Source organism: Boleophthalmus pectinirostris, unplaced genomic scaffold (assembly GCF_026225935.1).
Source record: "Boleophthalmus pectinirostris isolate CB_2022bp ecotype Guang Dong unplaced genomic scaffold, ASM2622593v1 HiC_scaffold_2, whole genome shotgun sequence".
Classification (NCBI taxonomy): domain Eukaryota; kingdom Metazoa; phylum Chordata; class Actinopteri; order Gobiiformes; family Gobiidae; genus Boleophthalmus; species Boleophthalmus pectinirostris.
Genome location: NW_026571152.1, coordinates 28,575,698 through 28,589,441, shown reverse-complemented (window position 1 = coordinate 28,589,441; position 13,744 = coordinate 28,575,698). Strand labels below are relative to the sequence as shown.

Here is a 13,744-nt window from a genome sequence, read left to right as displayed (position 1 = left end):
AATGAAGGATAGCACCGTCTCAACTCATCGTGATTAATCAAATTAGTCATTTCAGCTCTAGTCACATTAAAGTTATTAAGTATCATATTGGATGATTAGTCCAGTTAAAATGCCATTAAAATGACTCACAAATCATAAATGTTGTTCAGAATTCAGATGAGTGCATGCACAGTTGTCAGAGGTGTGACCAGATTAGTTCTTGCATCATCAGGAAGCAGTAGCATGGATGAAAAAGAGTTAAATCTACCTAGAGTCTCGCAGATGGACTCCCAGCAGGCCGAGCAGGCTGCACAACACAACACAGACTGGAGTCAAAAGCCAGACGGAGACGCCAATGGAGTCTGACAGTTGTAGCGCTGTCAGTTTGAGAGTCTGCTCAACAGTGCAAGGAGTGTGAGGCCTCCCGTTTGACATCTCTGCTACATCCACTCGGGTCGGCCATGATGAAGTCCATGCTCTCCAGACCTGTTCAGTCACTGTGCTCAACCCTCCACAAGCTGCTCTTTTACAGTTCATGAACACGGTGGAAATGTATTGACAGGATGGACACACCGGAAAACTCCTCTAATATGCTTTTGTCGACTTTTAATAAGAACTGCAGAGGAAGTTCACGGTTATTTGGACAGACAGGGAACCACTGAACCGTTCCGGCCTTATTTCCAACAAAAAAGGGCTTCTGTGGATTGGACAAACTAAAACTTTGCCAATTAAATGGTAGTATTTTCCAAGTTTCAAAGGCTGAAATTCCAGTCGCTCTGAAGTGGGAGTTGCACAAGAAAGAATAATTTAAAGTGGTACGGAACACAACCGCATTTCAATTAGAGTATCTGGGTTTTCCACATTTTTGCAATTTACTCCTTATTTCAAAAATCATTTTTTTCTTCAGTTTGAAACACTTAGAGCCACATCTTTTTGTTTTGTTTTTCTACTATCAAAGTTTAACTCAACCATGGAACTAGTGGGATCAGAACAAATTTAGCTTTTATTGGCTTTTATTGGATTATCACCCACCCAGAGGTAGAGAATAATTCTGAAGTTTTACACCAAGTGCAATACCATTACCAGTGATTTTCCAACCAACTAACACCATCGTTTTGGTGTTTCCGAGTACTACCAGATCTAAATTTGGGACTTTATCAGACCTAAATTAGACTAAACCACGGTAAGAAATGATGAACCCAAAGGAGGACAAAAACTTTAATACAGGGGTGTACAAACTTTTTTCATGGTGGACTACATAGACCATGTTTAGGGCCATAAACTAGTGGTCAATACTGCAAATCACTCACTCACTGAGGTTAAAGTGCAACTATAACCTAATTTAGTGCCAGAACTTTAATAACAGGCTTGTCTCACATCAGAATAGTTAGTTATACAAGTTAGAATAACAGAAGTCAGAAACATAGGAGTAAAAAGTACTTATAAGGGCCAATTCACCAGAAAGTCTGAGGGCCAAGAAAAATTGGTTTGAGGGCCGAATTTAGCCCCTGGGCCATAGCTTGGACACACCTGCTTTAATAGATTTAAAAAAAAAAAAAAAATTACTCAAACTGCATGTCACATGTAGTACAGTCTGTGAAACTGCCCTAAAAACACCAAAGAAAGTGAAAAGTTAAGAAGTGTGCATTATCCACTTGATTTCACACTCGCTGCCCTACGTCCTGTTGTTTTCCCCCAGAGGAATGGGAATTCAGAGGCAATGCTGCGAAATGTCAAGCTGAACTAACAGCAGCGGCCTCTGCAGAACATGCCCATCTGTTTGAAAGGTTACATGTAGTAACAAAGATCCACCATATACACCATACAGTCACTGGATTTAAACTTCACATCACTTCAAATTCACCTTACTAAAATTACAACAAATGCTTAGAACATAAATCCACATAAATTAAAGCTAACAAAATAATAAGTCAGAAGTAAATTTGGTAGAAGAAGAAGACGTCCCATCAATTGAAAATGGCTTCTGAATGGGAGCCAAAACATCTTGACTGCAGAAACATAGTCCAGATGACCACAGATGAAACCTTCTCTACATAACTCCATGGAGACAAGCAGGTGACCACAACAAGACAGGTAACAGGTGAGTCAAATCTGTGGAGAGGCAAGTCCACCCACAATACAAATACATGTTTTTGGACCTGTTATGGAACAAACACAGCTGACTGCATCACTTCAAATCCACTTTACTAAAAATACAACACATGGTTATATATAATCAATCAACAGAAACTAAAGCTAACTAAATAATTAGTTATGAGTATATTTGGTAGAACAAAATTAACACTTTTTGGGCATTGACGTAATGGTTTAGCTCTGAAAAAGAAAAAGAAGTATTTAAACCTTCATTACCCCCCCAGTCAGCTCTACTAAATCATGCATTATTCAGGTAATTTCTATAGTAAAAGTGCCAGAGCACTGCACAATCGGAGCAGTAGTGTTTTAAGATGCAGCCGTGAGCACTTGAGGACCATATGAATGCTGAGTATCAAGGTCAGAGGAGAGTGGAATGCTACAGTACCAGATGGAGCTCAGCAAAACATTGTCAGGGCACATCATGTATATAATTAATTCGCAAATAGAAAAAAATTATATATTTGAGACACTCAGTTGTATTGTTTTTCTGCAGAAGCGTGTTTGGCCAGCTGCAAAGTAGATGATTTTGAAATGTTCCCTGACCACAGACATTTTACAACAATTATTTATCTCACACTCGTAAAGACAGAATTGCACAAAAAAGTGTCACGCGACTGAACAGGATGTCTTGAGAAAAACAAACACACTAAGATACATGGAGGTGTCTGTAGCAATTAGAATGTATGTAGAATGAGGAAGCAAAAAGAAGAAACACTGTGCAATTTTGACCGTTTAAAAGGGCCTATATTACACCACATTGACTCTTGTGAGCTTTAAGTCATGTTATAATGTTGTTACCTCTTCAAAAACATACCTAGAGTGTTTTGTTTCATTCACACACATTCCAGTAAACCTTTATTATGTCTGTCTACATCTCCAAAGCTCAGCATGCTCTATTCCACCTTGTCATGAAGTGGTAGTTTTCAAGTTAGCTACATTAATCTTTAGTTCAGTAAAGATTGGCAATTTCAGGGCTGAAATAATCTAAATGGTTCTAGTGAGGGTGTATGGAGTTTCAGAGCACAATGGAGCACTTCCTGTATTACCACATGACATCACAAGGAACAGAGTGTTGTTTGAAAGAAGACCTCAACCTAAATGTGTGCAGGGTTTGTGTGTTAAACGTGTGTGAATGAAACAAACACAACTCCAGGTATGTTACTGATGAAGAGGAAACAACATTATAACATAAATCAGAAAATAGTGTAATGTGGACCCTTTAAGAGCTGTCGCTAGGCAATGGGCTCTGATTAGCTGTTGTAAAGCTGATCGTCAGTGACAAATAGTTTTAACAGTATCACTGAGATATTTGTGAGGTAATGTCCGTACATTTTTCCATGGAATATTGTCAATAGAGTCCGGCTGCTAACAGCGTTCCAGTAGGGCTCCGTTTTGGAGGAGCACTTGTGGCGATAGTCAGACTTTTTCTCATTATAACTCATTATAAGGCAAGTTTAATTGAAGCCAAGAAAGTTCCTTTTGAAAAGTTTTTCAAAGTTTGGTGCAGCATCTTCACTCAAGCCTGCTCAAGCCGCCATCTTCGGGTGCTGGCTCTGTCCTGCCGCTTCCCCAGTTTAGGCTCCTGGCTCCACTAATGACACCACTCTGTTTCAACCAATGAAATAGCGGCAGGGGTAACCCTGTCGTCATATCACTGAATACATCTCAGAATGTCTAATAAACAAAATATGAACTAAAACATGTTAAATGAATAATACTGAGTTTGGAAAAATATCGGAATAAATGTATATTTTTGTTTAAATAAAATGGTTGTGACACACAGTCCCTATGCAAACCTATGCCCTTGAGCCTTAGACAGATTTGAGCTTACATACATCTCCTGACTATATTCCTATCTCACATTGACTGTGTATACTCAAATGTTTTTCTCTCTAATGAGCTGCACTGGCATCAACAGCCCACCACAACTGTTCGCTGACCCCCACGACCTTTGTTGTGTGCTAATGGAGTGCACATATGTACATGCCTCCAACTACCATAACCTTCTGTGCATATGGTAATAAGTTCCGCATGTAAATGTATGTACACATATATAAGTACAATTATGTCGTATACACTGCAAAACACAAGGTACAATTAGGCCTGTCACGTTTTGAAGCATGATATATTGTTACATAGAAATATAAATAAAATTACGTAATGGCACAATGATAAAAGCAGGATAATGCCAGTAAATCACATATATAAATACACACACACACAATTACAGTACAATTAGAGTAGTTTGGAGTGACTTTTAGATACTGATATTACAGATTGACCGATATGGGTATTTGCATGGCCCTGCAGACATGAATCTACAGAGGATCCAGCTAATCTTCTCGTATTACAACAAAAATAACAAAAAAAATCTCTCCATCCAAGAAAAAGGTACACATGATAAATATTGAACCCAGAAATATATTGTTCCAGCTATCATATATTGAATTATAAGTTGATATAATAATTATCATGATGGGCCTACAATGCAAAATATAATAATCAAACATTTATTTTGAACCACAATGCTATGTAAGGTTTAGAGAATTTTATTGAGATGCAGTTTACAGAGTACCACAACTTAAATTATATTGAAAAAAAAAATCAAAAATCAAAACTTGGCAGAACAAGACTTCTACAGCCTGTTTTCGCCTTTTTCCCCAAAGCAAACCCATCAGACATCAAACAGACAGATGGAAATACAAATCTGGTCTGCACGCAAATATCTGTTCACGCTTCGAATACCAACGGACTAGAACCTGTAACCCAGAGACCAAAACCCATTTCCCCCAAAGAAAGATTTGAGTGACTAGAAAACGTCATTGAATAATATTGGCTACAAATAATTCTGTGGGGGCTAAAAGGACACTATTTGAATCCAAATGATTATGTGAGGTCCAGAGTGGTGAATAACAATGCAAGATTATTTTGAGGCATGAGTTGTGTTTGAAATTTAGTTTTTCCTCAAGTGATTCAGAAAAGAGGGAGCCACTGTCTGTGTGAATGTTCATGTACGTGAGCTCAATAACTTTGCTCAATAAAATATAATGGCATTATTTAGTAAATGAATTGTGATATTGAGTTTTGATATAAAAATTGGAGATTCGGAGGCCTTAGCTGAGACAGTTAAAACATTATGATTAAATTTTTTATGATATACAAAATAGGCCTCTAACTAACTAGTCAGTAATTTTCTTTATTTTAGTTGTCTAGTCATGATTATTTATACAGTACATTGACATATAGACCTAATAGAAGTAAAATATGCTAAGTAAAGACACGAAAATTTAAAAATGAATAAAAATAAATAAATAAATTTTCAATTTAATGCATTTGACTTGTGTTAAAAAAAATGGAATGGAATATGTTTTGGGGTCTATCTATCTATCTATCTATCTATCTATCTATCTATAGATAGATAGATAGATAGATAGATAGATAGATAGATAGATAGATAGATATTAAAAGAGTTAATGATTATTTAGTCTATTATTTGCATCCCTAATACAAAAAAAACTGTGCAGTATTGTATTTTCCACACTATCACTACAGTAGGTATGTCTCCAGTCTCGACAGACGAAACAAAAACACTACCTCTTCACTGACAGTTCTGGGATACAGTGGCCAAACCCATCTTCCCAACTGCCTTTTAACATTAACTCAAGCTCCAGTGCTCTGAGCCACTCGTGCCCCTGACAGCCAGTGGCCTGCACAGCCTGGTGCTGAGAGATAAATATGAGTCAACAGCACCGTCCCAGTATGCAAAAACTCCACTCGGACACGCCAGGTGCACTAAGCAGCTCTGTGCAGAAGTGACAGTGCAGATGCCCTACATTTGCCCTGACCAAAAGCAATCAAGTGTCCACTCTTTTCAAGGGGAACTGCACACATTTATAATGGTTCATGTGGGTTTATAACGAAGTGTAAAATATAAAAGACTCATTACAGCCAGGCTCATTCTTTGGATTTATTTTTATATGAGAGATATGCAGGATTGTACGCAGCCTGGGCCCACATTTCTTTCAGACTAGAGTGGCTTGTGTGGGTTGAATTTCAGTACTGTTCCTTCCATGAACCACAATTACCACAGTGTACAAGGCTGTGTAAACCTTAAAGCTACCATTTGCAAGTTAATTTTTTTTCATTAGTACATGGCAGAAACTTCTCTCTCCCCTAACCTGGTCTTTGATCAGGTTCACCTGATGTCTCTGCTCTTCTTCTGTCCGGCCAAAGCTGGCACACTATCAGACAGGCAGTAACCTTGATAGCAGGTAGTGGTGTTGTATTGAGTATAGAACAGGACTGGGTTGGCAAATCTAATTACAGAGCACATGGTAGCTTTAAATCCTTAAACTGATCTATTTCCCTATATTCCATTTATTTTATTTTTATTTTTTATTTTATTTATTTATTTGAGACAGGGACAGCACACAATTTTTGCATTTTACCTTAACAGGAGAGATGCATTGTACATCAGGTTGTAGCATCAGTGCTAATTTCCACCTGTAGTCCCTGGACAGATTCATTGATTGATTGTATTTAACTGACCTTGACTATCAACTGTTCATGGAGACCTGTAGCATGTTTTGGGTTGATGGGGGAAACCGGAGTGCCCGGAGGAAACCCATCCAGACACGGGGAGAAACATGCAAACTCCACACAGAAAGGCCCGGGTGACCCAGGGATCAAACCCGGAACCTTCTTGCTGTGAGGCATGAGTGCTAGCCACTCAGCCACCGTGACTGCTACAACTCACAAGAGAGACATTGTTATAGATTATAATGTTATACGTGATCATTGGTTGAAAACATGCTGAATTAAAAGTTTACAACCAGTAAATTCATGGCTTTCAGCTTCCTGTTATGTGCAATCATTTTCCCCATAACTTTGGCAACTGTCCTAATTTTTCATCATTCTGAAACCCATACTATTGCGGTTTCAATCCCCCTCTACAGAGCAGCCCTAGTTTTCATAGACAGAAGATAGAAGTCGATAACTTTCATAATAATCACTCCCACCAGGATCGGAACAAATGCTGATAAAGCAATCCATTTGTGTTGTTTTTCTTGGTTTCGTCTGTGTCCGACTGCGGTGTGACAGCTCTCCCCGTAAGGCTGCTGGGGCTGGTTTGATAACACTGCATCACAGCAGCACACTGACACTGAGCTGACAGCAGCAAGAAAAGCTGCCTCCTCACATCGCGCCTCCATCTGTAATTGTGGCGGTGTACGTTTCAACAGGGAGGGGTTGACTTTTCGTGCTTTTAGAGGGGATTTAACTTTGCAATATGGAGAGTGGGTGGTGTCTGATTATTATAATTACATTGTTTTCAGTATATAGGCTGTATAGGAAACTGGTGCACTAAAAAAAAGAGCATTCAGTAAAAAAATGTTACATGTCTAATCTGGACAGAAAAGACAGAGACATGTATGAAAAAAAAATGAAAAGAAAAAAAGTACATTTAACTGTGCACTGTGTAACTTTTCTTGTGGAGGGTCCGCCCACTTGCCTCCATGGAAATATGATCACTTTACCTGGTATCCACAGTATGGCATTAACTTCAGTAAGGTAAATGCATCTCCTACTGCACTGTCTTTTTTTTTTTTAACTCAAGAGGTTAATTTACAGAAGAAGACAAAATGAGCATTTTGGATTAGTATAGTATTAAACTTAAACCTGGGGACAAGCAGATGACACTACCAGAGCAAGTTATAGGTCACGTCTGTGGAGAGGTGACCACGCTCAAGTTTTCAAAGGTATTCAATAAATGCAAAAACACATTTACAGCCGTAGTGTGGAGAATTCTAGGGAAAGCAATAACATCTGAATGGAATCACGCAGAAAAGTTATACAGCAAACTTTTAAATCACAAGTTAGAGAAAAACTTTGAAACAAGCTTGTGATGTAATGGTACTAAAATAACACAATTTTCCTATCAGATAGTAATAGATTTTTTCAAGGTGATGTGTGATTCTTATTTTCTTCTGCAGAAAATCACTGCTAAAGGAAAGTCGTGACTGCATATAATAGAAACATGCTGTACAATTCATGTAGAAATCACATTCATTTTGCTCTGAATGGCCGAACAAAATAGAGGTGCTTCTGGTTGTCTTCAGAACGATAAAGCACAAAGCCCGGAGCAATGGACTGCAGTGGCCTTGGAAGAGAAAAAAGGAAAAGGAGGGATAGAAGAGGATGGAGATAGGCAGACAGCAGCATAGGTCACCAAATAAAGCGATTTTAGTTTTCCCCTCGACTTGTAAAGTGACTCACGTTACAGCAGACACAGGTTTTCTTCTGACCTTTTTCTAAAGTAAAAGTGTATCCATTGCGTGAGGTTTTCTAAGAGCAAAACATACGATGCATTCCAGGTCATTCCCAACCTGGGGGTCAGAACTCAAATTTAGGTCCCCAGGGGTTTACAGAATAAAGGTCCAAACGACTGATACTTTGAAGCTAATGTCCTCAAGAGTGTGATGCTAAGTGTAAAGCACTGCTCTCTCTGAGGCATGATAGATTAAATTTGAATTTTGTTTGAACACAGTTTGACCATAAAAAATTACTTAGTTGGATAAAGAAGTCCCTCACCCATAAGTCACAAGCTAGATAGCATTAGCAGTTTTTCAGTTACTGTCTTTCACCTTTTGTTGAAAATCAAACCCCTAAACAGGCTTGAATTAACCACAGTCTCCAGAAATGTGTTACTTAAATCAATTTTGTATTTTTTCTTGAGTTTAAAATAGCCTATAACTTAAATGTCAAACCGAAGCTATTGGTGATGGTGAAAACATCAACAGAATACATCTCAAGTATTGTCCTATAGTGACCTGTAACATGAGGGACCAGGACTGATCCCAGGACTGAACCAGGACTGAACCAGGACTGAACCAGGACTGAACCAGGACTAAAACAGGACAGAATCAGAACTGAACCAGGACTGACTGTCAGGGCAGGCCCTGCTCCGCGGGCTTGGGGCTCTCCCTCTCGCTCTCAAGTCCAAGATTAGTCCTGGTTTAGTCCTGGTTTAGACTTGGTTCAGTCCTGGTTTAGTCCTGTTTTAGTCTAGTTTTAGTTTAGTTAGGTGCTTGTGAATGGAGTTAATGTTAATGACATGATTTTGCCAAAAAAAAAAAAAAAAACTGGGCTGGGATCTTTATGTTTGTACTAACTTCACACCGACGATGTCACGAATCGCGTACCCCCATTTAAAAAATCCCCACTACACCACTGTTTGGGAAGCACTGATATAGATGATTACCATTATGCAACTTTGAATCTTTTTTATGGTCCCTTTATTTATAATGAAATAATAAATATGTATAATTAAATCATAAATAATAAATAAATACATAAGTATCCCAACCAGCAAATGCGACACATCTTATTCAAGTAGAGTCTCGATACATTTTATAGGAAGCTAAATGTAGCTCTTGAAAATAAAATAAAAGAATTAAGTTGTTGTGGTAAGTATTGCACAGGTGAGTCACTGAGGCATGTGCTTGTCCTTGCTGTTTTCAAAGTACTCTTCACTATTAAAAGGTTGAATAAACTTGGCTAATGAGTGTCACCTACACATGGGCTGAGTGGGGAGTACTGGTCATTTGCTGTAATAGACACAAGTCAAGCTGAACCTGTGTGCATGAAGGTGATGTGACTCGATAAAACGCCTGAAGTCGATGAGAGCGTCAGGGTTGAGATAAGGACACAACAGCATTGGGCACCGGAGGGCTTTAAACTATTTAATACGGGCCTTTGTTCAGACACACTATCACCGGGAGGCCTCCATCCTATAGAGATAAGAGCGGGCCAAATCAAATATAATGACGACCAGACAAAGTGAGCGGGGCAGGGACAGTCCAGGTATTGTTGGATCAGTAATTGCATTGTGTACACCAAAGCAAAGCCTTTCCCAATCAAATAATGTCACCTTCACAACACAGACAAGATAGTCAACACAAATACTCATTCACATAAAGGGAACTCCACTTCTATAGTGACACAAAATACACAGGTTTATATCCAAGTGCTGACACATATGAGCCCCTCAACATTTGTATGTGTTTTTATGAGTGAACTTGACAGATTAATCTACAGCTATTACAGTACAAGTGACACTAAAAGCCATTAATCATCAACTTCACATACTTGTAATTATAAACTTCTGTAATCCGCGGCCCTTGACAGACCTACCCATGTCCATACATTTTCCCTATTATGACATTGAACAACATAATTGAAATACTGAAATTTGTTGAGGTGAGTATTTTGACACTAGTTTCATTGTTATCAATTATTATCTATTTAACTTTAGACTTTTTGACTACCCAAGTCTCTAAGGTGTCCAATCATCTCCATTCACATAATACATTCATACAGGCTAGGTTGGTGATCTGTCTTGCCCAAGGACACAAAGACAGTGTGCACTGGTCAGGGCTAAAATCAAACCACTTCAGCTGTGCACTTGATGCGATACACAACACGATTACATTATGTTGAAGTAGAAAGGTAGTAATCGTTGAGGGCATGTGCAAACAAAATTATGCTTTTGCCAGTCACATTAAGGCACATGTTGACATTTCCTAATATTATAGATGGAACAATGGCTTCAGCTCATTACACTTCATACACTCAGCCTTAGCATGCACACTACACAAGCTACACAGGGAATATATTAGAAGACATGAACAGTTGTGGCATATTGAAATTGGACTGCCTGGATAATTTATTTAAATGTACGCAACTGGCAGGAGTAAACAATGCCAGCTGATATTAGAGAGATTTTTTGCTTGATCAGAGACACTAATTGCACAAATTCTTTTTGCTCATTGGTTGATTAAATATTTAGTGTTATGAGTAATTTATAGCGATGAAAAGCAGAATAGCAGTTTAGTTATTTCTATTATATAATGTATATGACTTTACATTTGGCAGATAGTACATCTTACTGTGCATATGGGTGTTGTCTTAATTAAATGCTCAAATTGCCAACTCAAATAAAATAAAATAAAAACAAGGTGTGGAAAATATAGTTATTTTATTTACATCCCAAAAGTTGGCAGGTTCTACAAAAGCCAGCAGAGGCAGTTCAAGCATCCATTTCATATACTTTCATAGACGTCTTCATGGAAAGTGTTCCTGGCGGGTTTCATCTGGATTAAGCCCGGGGGAAGCCTGCCACGCTGACACTAGAATGCCATGGAGCGTACGAGGAGAGAGAGGTAAGAGAGTCTCTGCTCAGGCAGCTGCCCCTGTGACATGCTGCAGAATAGAATGTGTGCTCAGGCAAAACAAAAGAAAACATACATTTTGTTGAATTCAGCCCTAGGAGTTGGAAATAGTTTCTCTAGTTCCAGCCAGAATCCAGAATGGAACAGTTTCTCTAGAATCTGTAAACATTCTCTCCAATATTTGTGCAATATTTTTGTAAAATACTGTACAGGAACGTAGCTGTAGAAACTTGCTGGAACTGAATTGTTAAAATCTCATAGTTCTTTCTTACAGAGGACCATTGCCCAGGGCACAACATCGCCATCCCCATTAGGACATGGGGAATGAACCAGGATACTTCCTCCCACAGCTGCATTATACAGCAGCTAAAACATTTGCACACTGAATAAACTAAAAAACTTTTACCAAACAAGTTTTAACGACACGAGTCACCAGTGGATCTGTGGTAGCTCCATATTAAATCCAGACACAGGTCAGACAAATTTTTGGTTTAATGAGTTAAGCTACAAAGTCTGAGCTGAATAACGCATTGATGCTGCGGGGAAGCAAGGGATCTGTAACAACTGGCAATACTTTGAAGTCAATGTATAATTTCAGTGGTGGTGACTTTTGGTACTTAGTACCTACCACCACTGCATAATTTAAATTAGATAGTCATAGACACATAGAAGTAGAGATAGCTAGATACATAGATAGATAGTCCAATATGTAAAACAACCTCAAGAGGCCTGTATTCCTGGGTTATATTCATTTGTTATAAGAAAGATCCTCACTGTATTTGTGAACCGCATAGTCATACTAAACCACAAAATATTAACAGGATTTGTTAATTATGATGAACCTGAATGTGACCTGAATAATCACAATCAACCAAAAAATGCAGCTCTAATTTCAAGTCAAATCAATATCCAGTCTTTTATGGTAATTTGAATGTACCTTAGTATAATCCTTGTACTGTGAAGTTCATTAATGGAAATAAGTGTACTGTGGACATAACATTAAAAAAGCACCCAACAAGATCCTCTATTCCAAATGGTCTTGTCAGCAAAAGTGTTAAGATTCATTGGCAGAGGTAATGAAGTATGGCAAGAGCACTGCTAAACTAATGGGAGCATTTTTCACACATGATTTGGAGCTTGCCAAACTAGAAAAAACACAGGTGTTACAAACATTAGAGTTAGAGTTAGAGTTAGAGTTAGAGTTAGAGTGAAGCTGACAGGGTATAGGCCACTATATTCGAGCAAAGCAGTTTAATAAAATCCAGAAACCCTGTCCCTTTTGTCAACTTTTACTACACTCTTCTGATCAAATTTTCAGGAGGCAGGTTGCCAGTCTAAAATCTCAGAGAGGTCTTTTTTGTGGGATTGTCTTGGTGGGCTCTCATCACCTTGCCTTCAAGAGCAAGATGAACTGACGCTTCACCCAATCAGCTTCAAGAATTGGTCTGGACTAAGGATGCACCGATCTCACACTGGTATCAGATATCGGCAGTGATACTGAAAAATTAGCTTGATTGGATATCGGCTTCCACATATCGATTCAGTCGATATCCTGGTTGGACATACAAACTGGCATACAAAAGGCACTTAAATTGGTGAAAAAATACTCAATATTCTACTTTTATTTACACAAATCTGTTCTGTTGTTACTTAAGAGATAAATGAGATAATAGCTCCATCACACATTTGGAGCTGTTTTGTCATATTTTATTTTTGTTTAATGGAAATAAATGTTTTCACTCCCTGAATCAGTTGATACTGGGTATTGACAGAAAGCCATAGCATCGAAATCTGTATCGGAACTGAAAAGCTGGATTGGTGTATCCCTATTGTCTGGATCTCCTGCTTTTCCCTGGTCACTTTCACCAAGAGCTGTCCCAAATTTATTTTATGTAAAACATATTAATCTGGCTTCTACTAAGTTATCCGTCATTACCCAAATATGCAAAGTTTGATCAAGACGCTGGTTACATGTGAAAAGTGTAGCATGACAATTCCTATACAGACAGTTTGGTTAACTAAAATAGTCAACATCTTTGCAGTGTTTAATGTATTATTTCAAACCACACTTTAAGGCTGCATGGCTCCCAGTGGCTGGCAGCAATGTTCTATCTTCTTAATAGTTTCTAAATGTCATCACACAATTTACAAATGTCAAGCATACCACTGTAGGGATCAAAATCTTGGTAAAAAAAAAAAATCATAAGACATTTTGGTTCAGAACTCAACTCAACAAAAGATACAGTTGTTTTAGTCGTTTCCTTTAAAGGTGCATGGTGCAGCTTTTCTAGTAGGGGGCCCCTCACCTGCTTAACTCCATGTTGTTTGTTCCTGAAATGTTCTACAATGTGACATTTAATTTAACTCCATGGAGACAAGCAGGC

At 38.3% G+C, this 13,744-nt stretch overlaps 1 protein-coding gene across 1 annotated transcript in view; it reads left to right on the top strand.

The window, feature by feature from the left end:
* The first annotated feature begins 222 nt into the window (after positions 1-222).
* Positions 223-13,744, top strand: part of LOC129409526 (malonyl-CoA decarboxylase, mitochondrial-like) — a 20,657-nt gene continuing 7,135 nt past the window's right edge. The window contains exon 1 of the mRNA XM_055155899.1: positions 223-339. Coding sequence (XP_055011874.1) covers positions 223-339 — 117 coding nt within the window. The remainder of the gene's footprint in view (positions 340-13,744) is intronic.